The sequence below is a fragment of the Chanodichthys erythropterus genome, chromosome 14 (assembly GCF_024489055.1).
Source record: "Chanodichthys erythropterus isolate Z2021 chromosome 14, ASM2448905v1, whole genome shotgun sequence".
Classification (NCBI taxonomy): domain Eukaryota; kingdom Metazoa; phylum Chordata; class Actinopteri; order Cypriniformes; family Xenocyprididae; genus Chanodichthys; species Chanodichthys erythropterus.
This window is the reverse complement of record NC_090234.1, coordinates 43112957-43136848: the sequence shown is the minus strand read 5'-3', so window position 1 is coordinate 43136848 and position 23892 is coordinate 43112957. Positions and strand designations below refer to the sequence as shown.

Sequence of the window (23892 nt, the reverse complement as noted above, 5' to 3'; positions counted from 1 at the left end):
AACTACACATTTTATGCTGCGTTTACACCACCTCGTATTTACCAGAATCTTGAAATGAGAACACGTGACGTTATATTCAGAGCTGTTCACGACCTTTTGGTCCTTGGACTGGGAATTATGTGTTTCTATGGCACCACTATCAATGCCTAAATGAATCTACAGCGGTCAGATGGTATAGCGGCCACATGGTACATGTGGGAGCTTTCAGAAAACTCCAGCTTACAAGCTGTAATTACGAGCTCTACAAGGACGTGAATGCTTTTTACAAGCTAGAATCTCGTAACTACAGGAATTACGAGGCCGCGTGAATGCACCTTTAGAGTGGCCTTTTATTGTGGCCAGCCTTAGGCACACCTGTGCAATAATCACGCTGTCTAATCAGCATCTTGATATGCCACACCAGTGAGGTGGATGGATTATCTCAGCAAAGGAAGAGTGCTCACTAACACAGATTTAGACAGATTTGTGAACAATATTTGAGAGGAATAGGCCTTTTGTGTACATAGAAAAAATCTTAGATCTTTGAGTTCAGCTCATGATAAATGGGGGCAAAAACAAAAGTGTTGCTTTTATAATTTTGTTCAGTGTATATTGTGTGCTGGATTTAGTAAAAAGAGGGAACAAATTAGTATATCCAGCACAAGACTTACTTAAAATGAGGGAAAAATTAGTAAAACATGCTGACATATTAGTAAATCGTGGAACTGAATTGGTAATTCATGGCCACAATATACATATTTCATGTGCAGGGCTCCATAGGATATGGTAAAGAACTGTGTGGAGGTTTGAGGAAAAAAGAGCACAAAGGTTTGTAAAGACATGAGAGTGAGTAAATAATGACAGACTTTACATTTACATAAAGAATTTATGGGGCTAAACGAGTATGATGTGAACAGATGTGAATATAATGTACGCAATGGCCACAGCCAGGCGTTGGTTATCGGGGGTTAACTGGGAGCTCTGTCGCCTGCAGTACATGCTCTCCCAGCAAACCATAGATGCCCTCAGAAAACCCGCCTTCGACGTCTGGCTGTGGGAGTCCAACGAGGTAAGAGTCTAACACGCCACTGTTGTGTCTTTCTCCTCTTTTCTCTCCCCGTTTCCTCTCTTCTGCGTCTGTTGTTTGTGTTTGTGGGGCTTGTGTAGTACCACCTCTCACAGGAGACAGTAGAAGCTTTGAGGCAGCCGGTCTTCGATGTGTGGCAATGGGAAGCTAACGAGGTGAGGATCGGCCAAATGAAAGATGCAGAATATCGAAATTCCACAGAAGTTGATGTACCAATGACAATGCACAGAATGTATGATAGATGCATGGTGAAGATGAGTGATATGCCAAACCTGTGACAGCCATATTTTTTGTACTGCAGAAGATACTATCATCAGTGTTTTGTGCTTTAAGATGCTGAGTTGTCTGGAGCATATGTATCATGACCTTGGGCTGGTAAAGGACTTTAATATTAACCCCATCACTCTGAAAAGATGGCTGGTAAGAAGACTATACTGTGAAGCAATTATTATTATTATTATTATTATTATTATTTCTTTTTTATTATATCTTACTATTTCAATTGTCTTTTTCCAGAGACAATTTGATTTGTGGGTCATTTGTCCAAGTCAAAAAAGCTCCTTCAATATACATTTATGGGATTTGTACAATATAGTTCAATTATAATTTACAAACCCGATTCCAAAAAAGTTGGGACGCTGTACAAATTGTGAATAAAAACAGAATGCAATGATGTGGAAGTTTCAAATTTCAATATTTTATTGAGAATACAACATAGGTGACATATCAAATGTTTAAACTGAGAAAATGTATCATTTTAAGGGGAAAATAAGTTGATTTTAAATTTCTTGGCATCAACACATCTCAAAAAAGTTGGGACAAGGCCATGTTTATCACTGTGTGGCATCCCGTCTTCTTTTTATAACAGTCTGCAAACGTCTGGGGACTGAGGAGACAAGTTGCTCAAGTTTAGGAACAGGAATGTTGTCCCATTCTTGTCTAATACAGTCTTCTAGGTGCTCAACTGTCTTAGGTCTTCTTTGTCGCATCTTCCTCTTTATGATGCGCCAAATGTTTTCTATGGGTGAAAGATCTGGACTGCAGGCTGGCCATTTCAGTACCTCAATCCTTCTTCTACGCAGCCATGATGTTGTAATTGATGCAGTATGTGGTCTGGCATTGTCATGTTGGAAAATGCAAGGTCTTCCCTGAAAGAGACGATGTCCGGAATGGAGCATATGTTGTTCTAGAACTTGGATATACCTTTCAGCATTGATGGTGCCTTTCCAGATGTGTAAGCTGCCCATGCCACATGCACTCATGCAACCCCATACCATCAGAGATGCAGGCTTCTGAACTGAGCGCTGATAACAACTTGGGTTGTCCTTGTCCTCTTTAGTCCGGATGACATGGCGTCCCAGTTTTCCAAAAAGAACTTCAAATTTTGATTCGTCTGACCACAGAACAGTTTTCCACTTTGCCACTGTCCATTTAAAATGAGCTTTGGCCTAGAGAAAACGCCTGTGCTTCTGGATCATGTTTAGATATGGCTTCTTTTTTGACCTATAGAGTTTTAGCCGGCAACGGCGAATGGCAAGGTGGATTGTGTTCACCGACAATGTTTTCTGGAAGTATTCCTGAGCCCATGTTGTGATTTCCATTACAGTAGCATTCCTGTATGTGATGCAGTGCCGTCTAAGGGCCCTACGATCACTGGCATCCAGTATGGTTTTCCGGAGATTGTTCCAGATTCTCTGAATCTTTGGATGTTATTATGCACTGTAGATGATGATAACGTCAAACTCTTTGCAATTTTTCTCTGAGAAACTCCTTTCTGATATTTCTCCACTATTTTTTGCCGCAGCATTGGGGGAATTGGTGATCCTCTGCCCATCTTGAGAGACACTGCCACTCTGAGAGGCTCTTTTTATACCCAATCATGTTGCCAATTGACCTAATAAGTTGCAAATTGGTCCTCCAGCTGTTCCTTATGTGTACATTTAACTTTGTCGGCCTCTTATTGCTACCTGTCCCAACTTTTTTGGAATGTGTAGCTCTCATCCAAAATGAGCCAATATTTGGCATGACATTTAAAAATGTCTCACTTTCAACATTTGATATGTTATCTATATTCTAGTGTTGTCAAAAGTACCGACTTCGGTACCTAGTCGGTACTGAAATTTTAAAAACGTGACGCTTTGAGCGCTGTTGAGTGGATTCGTAAACATGTCTGATTGGCCGTTGTTTTCACGGCTCATCGGATATGTCTGTGATAGGCTTCAATGATCAACGCTGTAAAAACTTTGTAAATAGTCATCAATTAATCTCAAAATTTCAGTACCGATAGGTACTGAAGTCGGTACTTTTGACAACACTACTATATTCTATTGTGAATAAAATTTAAGTTTATGTGATTTGTAAATTATTGCATTCCTTTTTTATTCACAATATGTACAGTGTCCCAACTTTTTTGGAATCGGGTTTGTATAGAGCTTTCAGCAATACATGTTGTTTCAAAGTTGCTTTACAGAAAATGTTATCTTCTTTAGATAATGTGTAATAATGAAAATAATAAAATAAAAGAAGTTGTCTCTTTCCACTTTCAGCTTTGCATCCATGACAATTACAGGAACAATCCTTTTCATAATTTCCGCCACTGCTTCTGCGTCACTCAGATGATGTACAGCATGATCTACCTCTGCAACTTACAGGTATAGACACTTTGTAATTTTACATTATACAGGTATCTTATAATATATATTTTTGTAGTAATTGTCTAACTGTTTCAAAGACATTTTATGCTCCAGAGCCACCTGTTTCTTTTGCTTAGGCAGATTAAAGAGAAGAAGGAGGTGAATGAAAGAGAGTGAAAGATAAATGAATGTTGAATGGGGGTGTTAAAGCAATTCTGCTGCTATGAAGATGTTTTCAGCCTCTCACTCTTCTCTCTGTGCTGCTGTTGCTATGGATGTGTATTAAGAGGCCATTGGATTCATTATCCGAGCTATTACAGGCTGAGCTATTAGAGGGCAAATTACTTACTCTAGTTTACGAGTGTAGGAGAGCTGGGATACATGTGCAGACCCGGCCTCATGAATCATGATCACTGCTAGTCTTAGTCTGCTGTGGTTCTGTTTTTTCAGGAAAAGTTCACACAAGTAGATATTCTCATTTTGATGACAGCAGCTGTGTGTCATGACCTGGATCATCCTGGGTACAACAACACGTAAGAAAATTAATACTTTTCTTCAGCAAGAATGCATTAAATTGATCGAAATTGACATTAAAGACATTTACAATGTTACAAAAGATTTGTATTTTTGCACAAAAATCTTAAGCAGCACATCTGTTTTCAACATTAATAATAATAAGAAATGTTTCTTGAGCAGCAAATCAGCATATTTGAAAAAAGAAAAAAATCGAATGGAAATGTATATATTGGTAATAATCCACTACATTTTAGTTGATGTTTTCACAATATTACTGTTTTTACTGTATTTTTGATCAAATAAATGCTGCCTTGATGAGCATAAGAGACTTCTTTCAAAAACATTTAAAATCAATTCAAATTCAAATTTAAAGGGCTAAGTGAATAGCGAACAGCATAATGCTTTTTAAAAAGATGCGAGATGCAGAATGGTCCCATGTGACGTGTCGTATATTCTAAGTGTTCTGTGGGCATACAATATGGTTTGGTGAAAAAAAAAAATTAATGATTTAATAAAAGTCCTGACCTTGGCCGTTGGTCTTCTGTGCACAGCTGCACATTTGTGAGAGACTGTTAGCGTCAAAGTTCACTCCAACATGCCCAGAAAACAAGTTTTGAGAAATCAATATTAATAAAAAAAAACATGAAATTAAATACAATCCATGTACTTTCTACTCTGAGGTAAATATATCCATTGTGTTCGTCATAACAACAAGTTAAGAGTTCTGGTCCCGAGATTAAAGAACTCATTAAACAAAGTACACAGATACTTTTTTGGAATTTCTAGGCATAACATGACATTCATGTCATGTTTTTATTAATCTTGATTTCTCAAAACTTGTTTTTTTTCTGGGTGAGTCGGAGTGAACTGCGACGCTAATAGAGTCTCATGAACACGCAGCTGTGTCGAATACTATCCTACTATATAGAATGCTAAAAAAAACATTATGGAAAAATAGTAGTATGTCCGAAAACATAGTATTTGAAAAACAGAATGCGAAAAGTCCCCGAATGACCAGTGAGATTCTGAAGTGCTCATAATGGACACTTTACTGTCCTGTGAGGCCACGTGAGAGGATTTGTGAATGTAAGTTATTTTTGATGCTGGTAGGTTACATGAGAGTAACAACATGGCAGATGGAGTGTCCAAATTTCATTCTTACATACATACTAGTACCCAGGGCTTGACATTAACTTTTGTGCTCAGCAGCCACTGTGGCTAGTGGTTTTTCAAAGTTACTAGCCACTATAGGGAAAGACTGCCATATAGATACTTTTAAAATTTTCTCATAATTTGGCAGCAGGTATATTAGGCTGCTGTCACTTTAAGACCTAAAGCACGGACACATTATACTATTATCCTGTTACACATGCATTTTTTTTCTTAATCTTAACTGTTTACATTCACTTAAAACATAACTGACTGTGTTTACAAGAATACTCACCAATATCATAATTTTATTTGACTGTTTAAGTGCAATAAGCAGCAGAAAACTCAATTTAGTACTGAGAGGTGGCTTTATGTGCTTGCACTTTGGGCGTGAGTACAAAATCTGTGGAAATGAGTAAAATTATGCCCAATCCTATGCCGAAATTCAATCCCTGTAACACCAACAATATTCATCCAGAGCAAATGAAACAAGTGAGTGAGGGGAGGCGGGTTTGTGTGTCAACTTGCTGTCAGAGAGATGAGAGAGTGAAAAAGAGCAGCTGGTATCGTGACATCTATTCTGCAGAAAATGAGTAGTGAGAAGCCTTCCTGATATTTCAGTATCAATATGTATCGAAAAATCTATATTTTTGACAACACTACATTTCACTTAGTTTATTATTTCAGATGCCTTTTTAAAAGACTACAATTGAAAAATGTATATATTATATTTAAAATTTAACCTGCCAAAGTAGCTAGTAGGAGTGACTGTGTTACACGCCACTGCTGAAATCCACATGCATTTATCAGGTTGTTGGGTGTTAAAGGTGCCGTAGAACGTGTTTTCAAAAGATGTAATATAAGTCTAAGGTGTCCCCTGAATGTGTCTGTGAGATTTTTTTAATTCATTTTTTTAACTGCCTATTTTGGGGCATCATTAAATATGCGCTGATTCAGGCTGCGGCCCCTTAAAATTCTTGTGCTCCCCGCCCCCGAGCTCGTGACTGCCTTAAACAGCATAAACGAAGTTCACACAGCTAATATAACCCTCAAAATGGATCTTTACAAAGTGTTCATCATGCAACATGTCTAATCGTGCAAGTATGGTATTTATTTGGATGTTTACATTTCATTCTGGATGAGTTTGATAGTGCTCCATGGCTAAAGCTAACATTACACACTGTTGGAGAGATTTATAAAGAATGAAGTTGTGTTTATGAATTATACAGACTGCAAGTGTTTAATAATGAAAATAGTGACGGCTCTTGTCTCCGTGAATACAGTAAGAAACGATGTTAACTTAAACAACATTTAACAGTACATTAGCAACATGGTAACGAAACATTTAGAAAGACTTCGGAGTTCTACGGAGGTCTTTTAAACAAATGAGATTTATATAAGAAGGAGGAAACAATGGCGTTTGAGACTCACTGTATGTCATTTCCATGTACTGAACTCTTGGTATTAAACTATGCCAAGGTACATTCAATTTTTAATTCTAGGGCACCTTTAATGTCAAGCCCTGCTAGTACTCATATTCATCCTATATAGAGCGTACTTTTTTTAACGGTCACAAAGTAAATTCAAATTCAAATGTAGTACCTACTCAGACAGTATGTGATTTCAGACACAGCGATGGAATATACGACACATTTATTTTAGGGTGAACTGTCCCTTTAAGATATAAATCATTGTGTTCCACATTTTATGTGCTGCCACTTGGACACCAAATACAGGTATAATTTGTGTTTGCATTTGGCACCTGTCGAGTGTTTTTGGACCCTGTATACAACACCGTCCTCTCTCTTTTCCAGGTATCAGATTAATGCGCGCACAGAGCTGGCCGTGAGGTACAATGACATCTCTCCTCTGGAGAACCATCACTGCGCTGTGGCCTTCCAAATATTTTCTCAGCCAGACTGCAACATCTTTGCCAACTTTGATCCTGAAGCCTTCAAACAGATTCGTCAGGTGTGCCTCACGGCCTTTAAACTGAGCTTTCAGCACACACATATAGTAATACATTTGCCTTTGAGCAATTAATAATGATTTGGTATGTCATTTCATCTCTGACAGGGAACCATCACCCTGATACTGGCCACAGACATGGCCCGACACGGAGAGATTCTGGACTCTTTCAAACAGAAAGTGGATAACTTTGACTTTACTAACGAGGAGCATGTTACTTGTGTGAGCTTTCTTAACCCACTTTACAGTATCATTGTTCATCTACAAAAAAAAAAGCTGTGATGATCTTATTAATCTCTTTGTGACAGCTAAAGATGGTGCTGATCAAGTGCTGTGACATCTCTAATGAGGTCCGGCCGATGGAGGTCGCTGAGCCATGGGTGGACTGTTTGCTGGAGGAGTACTTCATGCAGGTAGATAAGCCAACATTACAATAGGCTACAATAAAACAATAATAATAATAAAACATTTACTTTAAATCAGTATGTTGTATGGGACCCAATTTATACTAAGTGTCTTTGAAATGTAGGTACATAGCATTTAATGAATCCTTTTATACAATGCACTTGTTTTTGCATTGTACCTTTGGGTTACACTTTATTTGATGGTGCCTTTGTTACACTATAATTATACATTTAAGTACAGAGTAATATTTATTAACTACATGTACTTATTGTAGGATTTGGATTGGTTTAGGGTTAGTTGCGTGTAATTATGCATAATTTATAGTTATTACTATAGTAACTGCATGTAACATATGTAACACTGTAAAATAAAGTGTTACCTGCTTTTGTTTAAAAATACCTGCATTTAATTACAGCTGTAATTAATTTAATCTTTACACTGTTGACCCTTTCCTTACATCTTATCCCTTAAACCTACCCATACCACCAAACCTGTCCATAACCTTACCCGTATCCAGAGCTGGGTAGATTACTTATGAATTGTAATCAGTTACTGATTACAAATTACATGACAAAATTTGTAATCAGTAATATAATCTCTTAGATTACAAATTTTTGGTAATGTAATCTGACTACTTTTGGATTACATTTAGATTACTTTTGTGCTAACCCTTCTTTGATGTCACATATATTGTAGGATAATCTTGTTTTCACAGATACAAAGAAAAAATATATTCCAAAAAATATATTCTATTCACCAACAAGAGCCTCAACAGATTATTTTTTAAACTGTAACGTATGGACAGTTAATACTTCAAAATACTAACACTAATGTACTTGTTAGTGTTTGCTGATAGTAACACTGAATAAAACAAAATCACATCTTATGATTTTAAAACATATTTACTTAAAATTAAGTAGACAGCAATATCACTGCTACATCAAATATTTAATCTATATCTCATATATTATTATTATTATTATATGATTACTATTTCATCTATATTTAATCTATATTTCCCCCTCACCGCTGGAAAAATTCAAAGAATCACAAATGTATATAAGCGGCAGGTTTATTGTGTAATCATAATAGTCTGATTACGAGTATTTTAAAAAGTAGTTTACTCTAATTACTTGTTACTTGATTTTTGGAATCTGATTACATGTAATCCGTTACTACCCAGCTCTGCCCGTATCCCACCTCAATGGCAGCACAAGTGTTTTGCAATAACATGAACACAATAAATACTTTGTACCAATCCATTTTTTTATGCAATAGTAGTAAAAGATACCTCATATAAAGTGTGACTTTCAAATTTTTATTTTGTAATTATTATTATTATTATTTATTTATTTTGCAAGAAAAAAAAGAAAACTTTTATTCAGCAAGGATGCATTAAATTGTTTAAAAAAGACAGTAGGCTGTGTGTCCACCGAAGTGTTTTTAGACAGCTGAAAACTCTTTGGCTGCTATGATACGGAATATCCGCGGAAGTGTTATTAGTATCTGATTTCACAGTTGGTTCGGAATATAAACTGTCGATAGAATGTAAAGCATTTGCTCTGGCTCTTGTTTTAAATGACTTTGATCTTTTGTTTTCGCTTGCTGCTGTTGTACAAGCAGGATGGGGTGGTTGGTCAGTGTGGTATTTGGCCCCTCCCTCTTCCATTGTGATTGGACGGCTGGTTAAAATGTGACCGTGATAAGCGCTGCATTTTTCACAAAGTTGAACATTTTTAACTCTTGGCATCCAGAAAAAAACACTCAGCGTGAAATAGACACTCCGTGCCAGGGTTGCCAGGTTTGTGTAACAAAACCCGCCCAATCATGGGCAAAACAAGCCTAATCATGCTCAGAGTGGTTCGCTTCAACCCACTGACTACATTTACATTTATTCATTTTGCAGATGCTTTTATCCAAAGTGACTTTCAAGTGAGGGATACAGCAAGTGATTTATTGTAAATGAGGCAAATAAACACAATAAGTGCTCACAATACAAAGTTTCAGACATTGCTAAGAGTAGCATTAGCTAGAATAGGGAGGAATTAAAGGAAGTGAAAGCAAGTGCTCACGAAAAACATGAGATTTCAGCTGTTTTTTCAATGTTGCCAGGGATTCTGCATTCCGGATGAAGGTGGGGAGATTATTCCACCAGCAAGGAACAGTGAACAAAAATGTTCTGGAGAGCGATTTTGCGCCTCTCTGTGATGGTACCATGAGCCTTCGCTCATTTAGCGATCGCAGACTTCTGGTAGGGATGTAGACGTAAGAGTGAGTGGAAGTAGAAGGGTGCTGAGCCTGTGTTAAATCTGTAAGAAAGCATCAATGAGTTGAGCTTGATACGAGCAGCAAGTGGTAGCCAGTGCAGAGAGATAAAGCGAGGTGTGACATGACCCTTTTGGGCTCATTAAAGACAAGACATGCTGCAGCAGTCTGAATCATTTGTAGAGGTTTGATTGTGCATGATGGCAGTCCAGCCAGAAGTGCATTGCAGTAATCAAGCCTAGACATGACCTGGACCAGAAGTTGTGTTGCATGCTCTGTTAGACAAGGCCTGATCGTCCTGATGTTGTATAGTGCAAATCTGCATGACCGAGCTGTCTTTGCAATGTGGTCTTTGAAGGTCAGTTGGTCCTCAAAGATTACTCCCAGATTTCTGGCCGACCTTGATGGGGCTATTATTGATGTACCTAGCTCGATGGTGAAATCGTGCTGTAGAGTCGGATTGGCGGGGAAGACCAGAAGCTCAGTCTTTGCCAGGATGAGCTGCAGGTGATGTTCTTTCAACCTTGCTGAGATGTCCGCCAGACAGCTTGAGGTTCCTGCAGCTACTGTGAGATCATCTGAATGACATGAAAGGTAGAGCTGTGTGTCATTAGCATAGCAATGGTAGGAGAAACCATGTGCCTGTATGATGGGACCCAGTGATGTAGTGTATATGGAGAAGAAGAGGGGTCCAAGAACTGAACCCTGAGGAACCCACATGATCAGTTGATGTGCTCTGTATACCAAATTACGTAAACACAAATTACGATATTTTTGTTGAAATCCGATGGCTCAGTGAGGCCTCCATAGCCAGCAATGACATTTCCTCTCTCAAGATCCATGAATATACTAAAAATCAGTTCATGTGAGTACAGTGGTTCAATATTAATATTATAAAGCGACGAGAATATTTTTGGAGCGCCAAAAAAATAAAATAACGACTTATATAGTGATGGGCGATTTCAAAACACTGCTTCAGGAAGCATCGGAGCGTTATGAATCAGCGTATTGAATCAGTGGTTCGGATCGCGTGTCAAACCACCAAACTGCTGAAATCACACGACTTTGGCGCTCCGAACAGCTGATTCGATACACTGATTCATTATGCTCCGAAGCTTCCTGAAGCAGTGTTTTGAAATCGCCCATCACTATATAAGTCGTTATTTTGTTTTTTTGGCACTCCAAAAATATTCTCGTCGCTTTATAATATTAATATTGAACCGCTGTACTCGCGTCAATAAAATTTAAATATGATTTTTAGTACATTTTTTAGTTTTTAGTACATTCATGGATCTTGAGAGAGGAAATGTCATTGCTCCCTATGCAGGCCTCACTGAACCATCGGATTTCAACAAAAATATCTTAATTTGTGTTCCGAAGATTAATGAAGGTCTTACGGGTGTGGAACGGCATAAGGGTAAATAATAAATGACAGAGTTTTCATTGTTGGGTGAACTAACCCTTTAAGCAGTGGGGCTATCTGAGCCTGGCAACAGTGTAAATGTAGCCAAATTCCACCTGGAAACCGTGGACTTCGCAGCACTGCTCAGCTCCTTGGCATCATGCTGCTGCCATTTTTTAAATTCATTTTTTTAATTTAATACACGGCACTCCCATTGTAAACAATTGAAAAATACACTAGCCTGGCCTACACACCAGGCCAGACACACGACCTAAAGTTATTTAGGTGCTCTAAGCGATGTCACACATTTTTAGGCCAAAACATTTTTTGTCACATACAGCAAACATCTCCTCACTATCCGCTAGCTTCCTGTCCCCTGAACACACTGTTAAAAAAACGCGGTCTCTGTAGTCGCCACAAGCTCCAAAAACAGCAACAAAAACTACCCGGTGCAGCCTGGACCACGAATCATAATAAACATGCTCCAGCCAATAACCGACAAGAATGATTTTAAATGCGCGTTCATGACTGTTTCAGGAAGCACGGAGGGGAGGAGGAGGAGGAGGAGGAGGGAGGGTCTAGCTAGCCTCTGTTTTGACAACACTTTGAACGTCAATAGGAAGTTACTCCACCCAGGATCACTTAGAGCACCTTTAATATTTAATATTGTTATTTCATATAAATGATTTATAAGTTTATTTGAACTTTCTATTCATAAAAGAGTCCTGACAAATGTATCAAAACAAATATTGAGCAACAAAAACATTGATAAGAATTATTGAGCAGCAAATCATCATATTACAATGATTTCTGAAGGATCATGTGACACTGAAGACTGGCCTTCATGAGCATTAAAACGTTAATAAATCATGTAAAAGTATCTTTATAGACCATTTGTTTCTTCATCTGAATTATTCTCTCTCAAACAGAGTGATCGAGAGAAGGCAGAGGGTTTACCTGTCGCTCCTTTCATGGACAGAGAAAAAGTGACCAAGCCCACTGCTCAGATCGGCTTCATCAAGTTTGTCCTGATCCCCATGTTCGAGACAGTGATGAAGGTGAATTGGTTAGGACCAGAAAATACAATGCGAGGCCTGCAGGCTGAAATCAAACTCCGGTTCAGATCAAACAAAGTGTGAAAACATCCTGAGAAACTTGGTGGTGATATTGTTTGTCTTCTCTGTGTTCCAGCTGTTTCCTCAGATTGAGGAGGTAATGGTACAGCCCTTACGCGAATCCCGGGACAGATATGAGGAGCTTAAACAGATAGATGACGCCATGAATGAGGTCAGCAGTGAACATGATTACTGTGTGCTTTTTAAACTGGCATTAGCTATTTAGATCTCATCATGCCTGTTTTATTTTTTTCTTCATAGGTGCAGAAAAAGAAAAGTGAAAATTTAACAATGGGAGGAAAAAAGAAATGAGGAAGGTCAATGTCAAAATGTTCCGCACACTATACTTAATTGTATCATTATAGTTATTTGTGTTACCTTTACAGCAAAACTTACCTTGTCTTTGTTTGTTTCAGCTGGAATCTTCCTCAGAGGCAGTAAAATATGGGAAACGAGTGAAATCTTGGCCATCTGCTCAGAAAATCCAAAGCATTTTTCAGGGAACTGAATCGTGTACAGCTCGGTTATGAACTATTTGTGTTGTTTTTATTTGGTTTTGTAAAAGTATAAACATTATACAGGATGTACAGATTTTTAGTCACTTTTACTCAAAAAAATAAAAGTTTAACTTTTAAAAAACTGAAGCCACAAATCTCATTTTTAACAGCATTCTGTTATAACACAGTATTATGTTCATTCCTGTCCTAAGATGAAATTGTACCAGGAGCCGTGTGACAAGCGTGACTGAAAGAATAGTGCACTCTAGTGGACAAAGCATAACACAGCACCTTACCCTTCAGATAGAGACCAAGACTGAAAGGCTTTACTTAAAGGGTTAGTTCACCCAAAAATGAAAATTATGTCATTAAGGACTCACCCTCATGTTCCAAACCCGTAACACCTCCGTTCATCTTCGGGACACAGTTTAAGATATTTTAGATTTAGTCCGAGAGCTTTCTGTCCCTCCATTGAAAATGTATGTACGGTAGACTGTCCATGTCCAGAAAGGTAATAAAAACATCATCAAAGTAGTCCATGTGACATCAGAGGGTCAGTTAGAATTTGTTGAAGCAGCAAAATACATTTTGGTCCAGAAATAACAAAAACTACGACTTTATTCAGCATTGTCTTCTCTTCCGGAATCCTTTCCATTGAATTGATTTCATTGAATCCTTTCATCTGTCGGTGTTGGTAATGCACTTTTACGTCACCATGGTTGTTTTTCACTTGCGCACCATTTAAAAAAATATAGCAATACCAAAATACAAACAATGTAGAATAGCTTGAATACAGCGTACGTCTCCCTCAGACTGTAAACAAAGCTCTGGCGCACCAGTAACACGTCAGCAGCGTCTTACATCAGCAGCGTCACTGCAGAGTCTTGAACCACACTCCGGAGCAGAAGGGGGCGGTAATGCACCAATAAGCTGGATGCCCTGCTATGGATTGACAACAGACCCAGAAGAGAAGACAATGCTGAATAAATTTTTTGAACCAAAATGTATTTTAGATGCTTCAAAAACTTCTAACTAACCCACTGATGTCACATGGACTACTTTGATGATGTTTTTATTACCTTTCTGGACATGGACAGTATACCGTACATACATTTTCAATGGAGGGACAGAAAGCTCTCGGACTAAATCTAAAATATCTTAAACTGTGTCCCGAAGATGAACGGAGGTCTTACGGGTTTGGAACGACATGAGGGTGAGTCGTTAATGACATAATCTACATTTTTGGGTGAACTAACCCTTTAATGAATAAAAAAAAAAAAGCATATAGTCATTGCGAATTAACAAAATTAACTTTTTATAATCACGAAAAGCACAAATTAAAAAAGCTGGTGTTCTCTCAGCTGGTGTTTTGAGGCACAGCGTCGCTCTCAGTTTTACTTCTTTTATTGGGTTTAGAGCCGTTTGCTGCTGCTCTCTTCTTAGTCTCCTGTTCCAGCCTTTCCTGTTTCTTTTGCAAATATGACGCCATGTTGTCGAAGTTCACCTTATACAGGTGCTTAAACTGACTCTCCAGTCCCACAGAACCTGTGAAGAGAGGATGAAGGAAAAGATACAATAAACCTATAAAGCCTACTGTATCTTATTTGATGCTGAAAACCCTGTTGTACACAATCTACACGGCTTCTGTCGTGACTCGTGTTTGATAGTTTATACTTTTTTTTGGTAACAATGTCCACCTTCAGGTTGTAGTACATGTTTCTTTTTGCTGATTTTTATGAAGTAAACAAAACTAAATTTTATACTGTTAGTAATATTTCAAAATTAACACTTACTGGACTGGAGCAACTTAGGTTGACTTAGTACACCACATGTTTTTTTAGAGAAATCATAAAATGTGCATCACAGCAGGCATTTGAGGAACGTTTATTTATTCTCTCTATCATCATTGCATTATATGTTCTGAGCTTCGATCATAAAATTAAACATTTAAATATAATCTTAAGACATTATTTGGAGATTTAGAGTGACAACTGATATTTATATGCATTTTATGCAAATGAAATATATCTCATTTATTTGCATTACAAGCATTTAATATTACTTCTTTAGCAATATAAATAACATCTGCACCAGATTGCATATTTTTGAACAACAAAAATATGCAATTATGATTATGAACTCCATATACATTTATTCACTATACAGTATCATATTATTCGGGCCATAAAATCCTGATGTATCAAATATATGATATAAAACACATACCAACTTTTTAAAAAGACTTAAAACTAACTGTCTAAAGGTTCAAAAAGCTATTCATTTAAAAAAAAAAAAAAAAAGATTTTTCTATTATTTGATTATTTTATATCACATATTTACCCCCCTAAGATCCACTTTAAGGAACTTTTACATATTTTACCCTTCTGGTGTTAGAATAATAGCACTCATCTTCTTTTCCTGTATGACTGACAGGACTTGTCAAGTTTATGAAAACCAAACTGGTGTCTATGAGTCAATGTTTTTACAGCATTTCAAGAGATTTTTTTGGCCTTGGGAGGAAGTTTAGATATTTGAAAACTTGTCTTAATAGTTCTCAACTCTTGAACCTGAAAATATTAAGGATAAGGGAATATTTACACAACCACAATGTACTAAAAGCAAAAAGTCGTACAGACGACAACATTGTCAAAACAATCCCCCATTCACACAGATCCATGAAAATGACTAAAACACTGTATTATTCATGCCAGGCCATTCATTGGCAATGTGAAATTGTAAAGAAACACTACACACCGATAGACTGAACACTTAATACGCATATGCATGCATGACGTCAACGTTTTCACAAATGAGTGTTTTTGTAGTTTACATGGAGATAACGGCCCCCAAAATCTAAATGAAAAACATAAAAAGTTTTCCATTTTTACTTGAAATCGGTGTAAATGGCCCCTAAATTTGCTTTCTAATGACATGACCCCTTCATTATGGATGGTAGTTTGTTTTATTTTTCTGTTTCATGGTTATATTTGCTGGATTCCTACCTTGAAAGACATTCCACTGAGTCTGCAATGCTTCAGTGACCCTCCTCAATTCAGGCGTCTCTGAGTGACAAAGCTATAATCAAGCACAACCAGTTAGTAAGAGCAGAGTTACCTTCAGTACAGACAGTCACAGTGGAGCATGTGTGTATACCTTCCAGTGCTGCTCTGAGTATCGATACAGGAGCACATTCAAGTCTTCACTCTCCAGTAAGACCCACAGCTGGCTTTGTGAATCAAAGGTCATGTCCCAGGGGGCAAGAGGAAGAGCGAGAGTCTCAGCAGGGATCAGGCAGCCCTCTGTCCCAGAAACCACCATGAAGAGCTGAACCGAGGGGAATCTACACAGATGGAATGATATAACACCTGTTAGATGTATAATGTGTGTATAAAATGCATCTTAAGACCTGTATGTTTCTATTTTTACAAGTAAATATGTCTCTGAGTCTCTCCCAGAATCCAGTTAGAAGAATGATCACCACAGAAATCTGATCAAATGAAAGTAACACACCTCTCACACTGGACAGCTACGTGTCGCCCATCTGGTGAGCTGATGATCCTGCTGACAGCAAACCTCTAAAGACACAAAAATATACAGTATACATAGTCACAGTGCCATTAGCTCTCTTGAAAAGAGATTGCCGACATTTACAAAATGCACGCGCCTGGATTTGAATGGAAATAAACACTTTATACCAGTGACTCTAAACCTGTTGAACTCGAATTGTCCCAAAAATCAAAGGCCTCCCATATTATAATATAGTTCTAAAATAGATCTAAACTTCTTCCAGTATTTTTGCTGTACTTTTTTGCAGATTAAATTTATTTCCATTACATTTTTAGCTTTTTAATTCAGATTATTTTAATACATACAAAATTTAATTCATTAATTCTAGGGTGTTATGGATGGCAATAAACAGGTCAAATTTAATTAACAAAAACATATTCAATCAAATCATGAACAAATATTATTACTTTACATTGTTAATGTATCTTCATGTAGTTAAAATATCATAATTTAATTGATATATTTTCAAATACAGTGCTCAGTGTAAATGAGTACACACCTTCTGAAAAGTATCATTTTAAACAATATCTCAATGAACGCAAAAACAATTTCCAAAATGTTGACAGGACAGTTTAATATAACATCTGTTTAACTTATAACATGAAATTAAGGTTAATAATATAACTTAGATTACACATTTTTCAATTTTACTCAAATTAGGGTGACGCAAAAATGAGCTACTACATCTAGTACTTTGTATGGCCTCCATGAATTTTAATAACAGCATCAAGTCTTCTAGGCATGGAATGAACAGGTTGGCGACATTTGGCAACATCTATCTTTTCCATTCTTCAAGAATGACCTCTTTTAGAGACTGGATGCTGGATGGAGAGTGATGCTCAACTTGTCTCTTCAGAATTCCCCATAGGTGTTTGATTGGGTTCAGATCAGGAGCCACTGAATCACTTTCACCCTGTTCTTCTTCACAAATCCAACAGTGGCCTTAGATGTGCGTTTAGGATCATTGTCATGTTGGAAAAGTGCACAACGACCAAGGGCACGGAGTGATGGTAGCTTCTCTTTCAGTATAGAGCAGTACATCTGTGAATTCACGATGCCATCAATGAAATGCAGCTCCCCGACACCAGCAGCACTCGTGCAGCCCCACATAAGGACACTGCCACCACCATGATTCACTGTAGGCACCATGCAGTTTTCTTTGTATTCCTCACCTTTGCGACGCCATACAGTTTTAAAGCCGTCAGTTCCAAAAACATTTATCTTGGTCTCATCACTCCAGAGTATAGAGTCCCAGTAGTCTTCATCTTTGTCAGCATGGGCCCTGGCAAACTCTAGGTGGGCTTTTTTGAGCTTGGGCTTTAGGAGAGGCTTCTTTCGTGGACGACACCCATGCATGTCATTCCTCTGCAGTGTACGCCGTATTGTGTTACAGGAAAGAGTCACCCCAGTTTGGCTTTCTACTTCTTTAGATAACTGCAGTGAACTTGCTTGCCGATTTTCTTCAACCCTTCTCATCAGAAGACGCTCCTGTCGAGGTGTTAACTTCTGTGGATGACCTGGACGTCTCTGTGAGATGGTTGCAGTTCCTTCTTTTTTAAATTTTTGTACCACTTTTGCTACAGTATTCTGACTGATAAGTAAAGCTTTGCTGATCTTCTTGTAGCCTTCACCTTTCTGGTGTAAATAAATTATTTTCCTTCTCAGGTCTTTTGACATTTCTCTTCCATGTGGTGCCATTGCTGACAGCATGAAATGGGAAGGGGTTTTAAGACCCTTTTATAGTCAACTGTCTGCTGGACACCTGTGTAATGAATAATTAGACTCACCTGTGGATGAATTCTTGTTAAATTAGACATTTGTAGTCTAAAATTTAGCTTTGCTCCAGAGACTTTCAGTGGGGTGTACTCATTTTTGCATCACCCTACTTTGAGTAAAACTGAACACTTTGTTCTCCAAGTTATATTATTAACCTTACTTTCACGTTATAAGTTAAACAGATGTTATATAAAACTTAGTCCTGTCAACATTTTAGAAATTGTTTTTGTGTTCATTGAGATAATGTTTAAAATGTTACTTTTCAAAGGGGGTGGACTCATTTATGCTGAGCACGGTATAAATGAATATATGATGCAAAATATTAATTAAATGACTAATTAAATTAGGATTCGTTTATGCATTTTCACTAAGTATAAACGAATTTAGAATAAATGTTTGCATCCCTTGAAAGATATGCAATGTGTCCTGCAAACACTTTTTTTTTCTTCAAACTTTATCCTACATATTCCTGTGATTCGTCATATCGGTCAAATCCATATTTAAATAAACCTTGCGGTATTGAATTCATTCCCTCGATTTTTAGCGCTGATTTAGCACCTTTAATTAATATGAACTTTGCACATTAAAAATAAAGTCAAGCTTTGTTAAATTTTGTAAACTGAAGTTGTGTTTGTTTTTTTGTTGTTGTTTTTTTTTACAATAAAAACCAAATAAAGTTCTAGATTAGATCCCAGATTCCCACAGACCTCCCAATGAAAACCTTATATCTAGTCAATATATAATGTGATTATTTACATGGGATTATAGTACACATTATGTGTGGCTTGAGTGTGATGTGTGTATGATTAAAAACAAATAGACTGCACCTTTTCTGTGTCTGAGTTTTCTGAGTCAAAGCCGAGTTGCCTCAGGTCAACGCTGTGTAACCGCCGACCAGTCTCATAATGCCAAACCTTCACTGTGCCATCCTGTGAATACAAAAATGTCAGTCCTATTGTATTAAGACACTTATATCACTCTTACAATAACTATCCGAACAAAATATTACAGTAGAACAGTAAAGAAAAAGTAAACAGGAAACACCTACTCCTGAACCAGAGAGAAGCCAGTCAGGATGCCCTGCAGGAACAAGCAATGCACTCACAAATCTGCATGAGAAAACATGTTCGAATAAGTGCGAACAACACATGAGGTGTAATATCACTTGCATCCCACAGTCCACACTTACTCTCTGTGCCCTAGACAGAAAGCCTGAATGTTGTAGGGTGACCGCCGGAAGCTCACTCTGATCTTCTCATCGCGGTCTGCTGTTATCATATATTTATCATCTGCAGAAAGAGTCTGTAGAGGAAAATGCAAAAGAATAAAAGATTACACACAATTCTTTAAAGTTGGAAATTAGCTAAATAACTTCACAATTAAAGGTGCAATATGTAGAATATTCTGTCCGCTAGAGGTTGCTAGAGGCCTATTCAAAACAAAGGCATAGCTTGATGACGCCAAGTTTGAGAAATCTTGGGACATGTGGTCTTCACCTCAACGGATGGTGCAAAAGAATAGGGATTGGAGTCGGGAAGAACTCGTGTTCATGGATGCGATTATGAACGTTACTGTAGTATGAAGCAGAGCAGGACCGAGTGTTGTGGAGCTGAACGAGGAGCTGGAGCGATTGATCAACACACGCCTCACGAGCAGCAGGACTTTTATTATGCCACAGTCGCCAGCGCTGTGTTAAAGCGCTGCTTCCGCTATTCTGGTCATGAGTATGAGGTAACACAGCTCTGTTTATCATATTAGATACATTTGATAGTGTTGAAAATGATGATATAACGTTAATCTGTGCATTCGTTCAGCAGGTGCTGTGAGACACTGTTACACACTGCAGTAAGCTGATCGATCTTAGAATATCATATTAAATTGTGTTGATAAATGGCATGCAATTAATTTTAAAACATATTGTATGATGCTGAGAAAATGCTGTATTACTATTACTAAAATTAAAGCCACATCTGATTATGCTATGTTAGCTACATCACAAAATAGTGTTTTTCTCTGAGGCCTGGTAAAGCACAGTACTCGCAAACAAATCGAGAAAATTTGATTTAAACAATAAGACTAAACGTGTTGAGCTATATAACAACAATTCATTTTCTGTCTATAAATATATCAAAACAGTTTTTCCCTTGTCTATTAAAACATGTAAATATTAAAGCGTCTTTGGTGTTTTCGTGGTTTCTACAAAATAAAACCGGAAACCGAAGGTAACGCGGGTATGACGCAATTGAGAGGCGATTCCTCGCACGTCCCGGAGTCTTGGTTAAAATTGCAATTTTCTCACAATTTACAAATAGTTGCAAACATTTGGGATATTGTAAGTACTCAAGTGAACAAAATATATAACACTGGCCTAGTGGTTTTTGGATATTTTACTGCAAAATTCTTACATATTGCACCTTTAAGTGAAAAAAGGTGAATTTTACATGTTTTGTTTGGGTGCTGCACAAACTTTATTCAAGAAATATTTCAGGCATTAAATATTTTCCCTTATGTGCAAAAATGAATAAATTTACATTTTTAAAACCTGGGGATCACATTAGTTAATTAGTTAAATAACATCACAATTAAGTGAAAATAAAAGGACGTGTTTTGTTTTTTTACTTTTAAATAACATCACAATTATGTGAAAATATTTGTTTTGGGTGCTGCACTAACTTCAACAAATAAACTGGCACTTTATTAAAGAAATATTTCAGCCATTTAATATTTTCCCTTCTCTGATTGAACTGTTCCTATACCTGCTTGTAATAACTGTTGTGTTTGTGTACAGCATACCACATCCAGTAACATGGAGAGATGTCCCAGCTTCAGCTCTCCTGGTTTTTGTGGCTCCAGAACAGAGAATGAATATACATCCCCAGACTTATCAGCCACAAAGACTTCATCCTCAGCCTGAGTAAATACAAGAGACGTGCATCGCCGCACAACCCACCTACAATAAAACAACCACAGACTTACATACATAGAGCCTTATAGAGAAAATAGCATTAAAGGAACAGCTCACCTAAAAACAAAAATTCCATCATCATCATCTACTCACACATTAGGGGTGTGCGATATGTATCATCTATGATAATATCGTAATATTTGTTTTAACATCCACATTCATCCATCATAAACATACTTCACACGGCTCCAGGGGGTTAATAAAGGCCTTCTGAAGCGAAGCGATGCATTCGTGTAAAAAGAAAAAAATCCATATTTAACAAGTTACGAAATAACATATCTATTTTCCGCCAGACTGCCTTCCGTATTCAACATACGAAGAAAGCTTAAAACTCATGCACTTCAATAAGCTTACGGTGCGTCCTACGCCTTCCCTATTCAACGTACGGAAAAGGCTTAACTGACGCGACGCCAGTTTACACTTTCTTTGTAAAAAATATATATATTTGAAACTCATACGAGTTAGGAATGATATGAGTGATGGTGAGTGAATTTTATTTTTAGGTAAACTATTAATTTACCACCTCTAGAATGAGTGTGCGCTGTTACCGTGTACTAATGCACTGCCACGATGGCTCAGTACCAAAGAGAACCAGTCGTTTGTGGTCATCTGTGAGCGCTACATGCTTCCCAGAGGCTGAGACAGCAAATGCAAGAATTCTGTCACTGTCCTTCTCCTCTGGTCCATCTCCAGCACTGCAATACACATATGAAGATATTTTTGCATTATCAGAATAATGAACTTGCATAAAAGAAACATTACAGTTACCTTTTATCATCACCATCAGCTTCCTTTGGTTTTTTCTCAGCTTTGGCACAGTCAAACACAAACGGCTCTCTATCAGAAAAATGTAAAAAGAAAACTAACATTACCTTTTTTTTTTTTTTTTTAGCACAAGTACAAAAATGAAATAAAACAAAAACAGGTACAAGGAGCAAATACACAATATAGATATAATATCAATAATGAAGATGTCTTATATGAATAATATAAATATTTTATGATTTTTAGTAGCACATATTCATGATGCAGTACTGATATCAGTATGACTGTGATCACCTGATTATATACATATATTTTCTGATATGTATGGACTTTGAAATATGTAACAAGACATCCTGCATTTCTAAATGTATTCTGTCATGATTTTAATTAAAGGGATAGTTCACCCAAAAATGAAAATTTGATGTTTATCTGCTTACCCCCAGGGCATCCAATATGTAGATGACTTTTTTTCTTCAGTCGAACGCAAATGATGATTTTTAACTGCAACCGCTGCCGTCTGTCAGTCAAATAATAGCAGTGATTGGGAACTTCAACAATAAGAGTCGAAAAAACTTGCATAGACAAATCCAAATTAAACCCTACGGCTCGTGACGGCACATTGATGTCCTAAGACACGAAACGATCGGTTTGTGCGAGAAACCGAACAGTATTCATATCATTTTTTACCTCTAATACACCACTATGTCCAACTTCGTTCAGCTTCCGGCTAGTGAGGTCTGATCGCGCTCTGACAACGTAAGTGATGTCTCGCGCTCATTGAAGTATATGGGCGAGACATCACTTCCGTCACCAGAACACGTTTTTTGACCTCACTAACAGGAAGCTGAACGAAGTTGGACATAGTGGTGTATTAGAGGTAAAAAATTATATAAATAATGTTCGGTTTCTCGCACAAACCGATCGTTTTGTGTCTTAGGACATCAATGTGCCGTCACGAGCTGCAGGTTTTAATTTTGATTTGTCTAAGCAAGTTTTATTTACTGTTATAGTTGAAGTTCCCATCTACTGCTATTATTTGACTGACAGACGGCAGCGGTTGCAGTTAAAAATCATAATTTGCGTTCGACTGAAGTCACCTACATCTTGGATGCACTGGGGGTAAGCAGATAAACATCAAATTTTCATTTTTGGGTGAACTATCCCTTTAAATATGAAGATAAGGGTATGTAAAAAGCATATATGAGGACACAAATATGATTATGCATATGAAAATAGTTGCAATATGATGATGCAAAATATGATAAGAAACATCTTGGGAAAACTTTGCAGCACATTACTGATATATGCAAAATCAATCAATCATGTTTTTTCTGAGTGTTTCAAATCTCAGAGCAGAAATCCTGCTGAGTCTGACACCATATCCAAAATAAAGAGCTGAAAATGAGTAGATAGCTGACATTCTGAAATACAGCTACTTACCTAGACTCTTTAAGGTTTATAGCAACTAAAGTAGAAGAACAGCTTGAAACAAACCAGTCTGCCTTTGAACACACTACAGCCATGATTGTCGCTCACGTGCGAAATGACAGTCGCGCGTTTAATACGTCATTCGCACAAACGTGAAGGAATCTGGCACGAAGAAACCGCCATTAAGAGTGTACCGAATAAACAGTTTCAATGTCAATAATACTCCTGTGTTATTCAAAATATAGTTATAAGTATTCTGTTTTGCTTAACATACATAGTTAGATTAAAAAACAACACCTCCTTTTGTGCACTTGACGTTATATATAATAATATTATTAGTAAGGTTTAAGAGGGGGTGTGTTTGTGTTATGCAAG

General features: G+C 37.3%; 2 protein-coding genes across 6 annotated transcripts in view; one reads left to right on the top strand and one right to left on the bottom strand.

The window, feature by feature from the left end:
* pde9aa (phosphodiesterase 9aa) overlaps positions 1-14079 on the top strand; it is a 42513-nt gene extending 28434 nt beyond the window's left edge. For 4 of the 5 annotated variants that reach the window (XM_067409421.1, XM_067409425.1, XM_067409424.1 and 1 more), the window contains 11 exons: positions 974-1048; positions 1400-1486; positions 3613-3717; positions 4150-4232; positions 7179-7335; positions 7441-7554; positions 7641-7745; positions 12334-12462; positions 12596-12691; positions 12781-12836; positions 12936-14079. In XM_067409421.1, coding sequence (XP_067265522.1) covers positions 974-1048; positions 1400-1486; positions 3613-3717; positions 4150-4232; positions 7179-7335; positions 7441-7554; positions 7641-7745; positions 12334-12462; positions 12596-12691; positions 12781-12831 — 1002 coding nt within the window. In that variant the 3' untranslated portion in view covers positions 12832-12836; positions 12936-14079. Of the gene's footprint in view, positions 1-973; positions 1049-1146; positions 1222-1399; positions 1487-3612; positions 3718-4149; positions 4233-7178; positions 7336-7440; positions 7555-7640; positions 7746-12333; positions 12463-12595; positions 12692-12780; positions 12837-12935 lie in introns of all 5 variants that reach the window. The other variant, XM_067409422.1, reaches the window with a different exon arrangement.
* A 135-nt stretch (positions 14080-14214) lies between these two features.
* Positions 14215-23637, bottom strand: wdr4 (WD repeat domain 4). Its single transcript, XM_067409802.1, has 11 exons — positions 23530-23637; positions 22093-22161; positions 21873-22019; positions 21153-21309; positions 19549-19661; positions 19408-19468; positions 19187-19288; positions 16527-16591; positions 16170-16356; positions 16019-16091; positions 14215-14561 (listed from the first exon to the last, which is right to left on the bottom strand). The coding sequence occupies exons 1-11, from the start codon at positions 23610-23612 to the stop codon at positions 14374-14376; spliced, it is 1245 nt and encodes a 414-aa protein (XP_067265903.1). The 5' UTR covers positions 23613-23637; the 3' UTR covers positions 14215-14373.
* Positions 23638-23892: the final 255 nt, after the last annotated feature.